This window comes from Berghia stephanieae, chromosome 15, assembly GCF_034508935.2.
Source record: "Berghia stephanieae isolate SIO BIC M18660-M18661 chromosome 15, UCSD_Bste_1.3, whole genome shotgun sequence".
Classification (NCBI taxonomy): Eukaryota; Metazoa; Mollusca; class Gastropoda; order Nudibranchia; family Aeolidiidae; genus Berghia; species Berghia stephanieae.
In genome coordinates, this window is record NC_088374.1 from 11,356,403 (window position 1) to 11,358,902 (window position 2,500).

The window sequence follows — 2,500 nt, forward strand, 5'->3', positions numbered from 1 at the left end:
TTGAAGACGATTGATTGTTTTAAACAATATATATACAACAGCGCAATGGCTTACCCTTATAACGGTAGCGGTGGAGGTGGCAGTGGAGATTACGCCAGTCGCTCCCGTTACCCCATGGCCAGTGGACCCTTCAACCCGCGAAGCCCTCCGAACGTTCTGCCAACCTCCGCCCTCATGCAGATGACCCCGGGGAGTTCTCTCAGATCCTACGCCACCAGAGGTGGGCACGGGATGCCGCCCGTCTACCCAGCCTTCCAGCAACAGCCGCAGCAAATCCCGCCTCAGCCAGAACCCTCGTCACCTCTGCCTCCATCACTTCAACAACATCCTTCCTACCCGCCCCATCCGCATCAACACCACCAGCACACCCACCATCACCTTCCACATCCGATACAAAACATGCAGCAGCATCCACAAAGTGTCGGATCTCCCTCCTCCCCTCACGCGTCGTTGTCACCGCAGCCGACTATGCCCCCAATCACGATGCATCATCAACACCAACTGCATATTCAACAGCAGCAGCAGCACCAAGCACGGCTACATCAGCATCAACAACAGCAAGCTGCAGCCGCTGCTGCCGCCGCAATGGCGGCGACTGATTCTGATGATCATAATAACAACAATACTTGTAACAATAGCAACGAAAATGAGCAATCACCGTGTCAAAAGCAGTCTCATATGATTAGCGGGGGGAGTGTGGGAGGTTCGAACCCTTCATCCTCGCCGTCTCCATACCACAATACACAACCGCATTTCCTGCATTCCCACCACGGCCACCACCATCATCTATCAGCATCGCATCATTCGCATCACCACCACCACCCCCATTCCAGTGGTAACTTGAACTCGCCCGTCATGACGTCGCACCCACAACAACCAAACTCCCCTCCGTCTGCCCCAAGACCACCGGATCATTCCAACTACCACCCGGGAGGAGGAGTTCCAGGATCACCCGTATCTCCTCAGAGAAACCATTCGTCTTCCTATAACCCTCACCACCAGCAGCACCATCCAGATCACGCCAGAAGGGATTCGACCCAAACCTCCGTTCCTTCTCCGTCAAATAATAATGGTAGTGGTGGTTGTAACTCCAAGACTGACTCTGGGCCACCAGGAAGTGCCATCAAGCCCCCAAACCCGGGCCAACAACATCCAAACATTGCCCCGAGTCCTTCAAATCTATCTAGACCTTACCCACATAACGTAAGTTTACGGGTTCGAAATTGAACTCTTGCACTTAAAGCAGAAGAAAACTGAATTAATCTGGATAGTGAAAGTTGTATGATTTTTGACAATCACGTCAGGCAAAGCTTGCTTTTGTTTTTGTTTTTTGTTTTTGGGTTTTTTTTTATTATTTTTTTTTTGGTTTAAAATATCAAACCATTTAACTGCCATACACTGGACAGGCACGCTTTCAAAAATTTCCCCAGAAAACTGGTCCTTCAAATAATGATCGATTAAATGACCCTCTTCTTGACTTTTACAAAAACTCTGAAATCTGAGACCTCGCCAGGTCTTCCTCTCATTTCCAGGTTTGAGAGCTCTTTGCCAAGATGAGGGTCATTTAAATCGATCGATAAGGACGCGTTTTCTAGCCAAATTTTCTAGATACGCGTCTTTCCAGAGTACGGCAGTTACTTGGTTAAATAAAGATATGTGGGAGGGAGGTTAACGTACGAGTAACCGGTATTATGGCCTTACACATAGTGGCCAACTCTGTCCTGATAAAATTGGGTCTGCTCTGATCTGGCATTGTGGAGCAAAAATTAGAATAGGATTGTTTATATATATATATATATATATATATATATATATATATATATATATATATATATATATATATATATATATATAAGAGACCCTTGCATGTCCCCAGGCTCTTGTCTAGATTATATTAACACAATAGTTCAAAGTTCAAACTCAATTAAGCCATTTAAAAAACTTGATGTTCTTATGAAATAAACAAAGATCATTCTTCAAAGTTTGTAATGTACAAAATAAATGTGAATAATAAAAATGTATATTGTGTCGTAACAAATGTGACGTTTTTGCTGTAGGTGGTAAGGAGGGGGTTAACGACTTGGAGATGTTCTTGAAGTTCTGAAATGGTAGCCAACATTTCGTAATTATACGAATTTTTCGCAGTAGTAGACAAGCCTGCTACTGCTATGCTATGTAAGTAAAAGCTCTCCATTTAGTAGTCTGGGATCTCGTGTCGGTTGGTTTCTTTGGGCATGTTGCATGGGGCATGAATGGCGATTACACCGATTTTAAAGTACCGTCAACCACTCAGGCCATCCGGGGTTACTTAGGCCACTTACTTAGTGGAATAAAAAAGGTTGCTTTTTATAAAGTTAAATTCATGAGTGTTTATTAGATCTGTTGGGTTCTAATTATTTAAAAGATAAAAGCTACATGTAATTTATCTTTTAAAATAAGCAATCTTGGTTTCAGTAAGTGGCCTAAGTACCCCGGGTGGCCTAAGTAGCCCCAGTTGTCT

At 44.3% G+C, this 2,500-nt stretch overlaps 1 protein-coding gene across 1 annotated transcript in view; it reads left to right on the plus strand.

The window, feature by feature from the left end:
• The window catches only part of LOC144960370 (uncharacterized), a 49,158-nt gene that overhangs the window by 23,004 nt on the left and 23,654 nt on the right, over positions 1-2,500 (plus strand). The window contains exon 2 of the mRNA XM_078893453.1: positions 1-1,203. This exon is cut by the window's left edge and continues 1,054 nt beyond it. Coding sequence (XP_078749579.1) covers positions 46-1,203 — 1,158 coding nt within the window. The 5' untranslated portion in view covers positions 1-45. The remainder of the gene's footprint in view (positions 1,204-2,500) is intronic.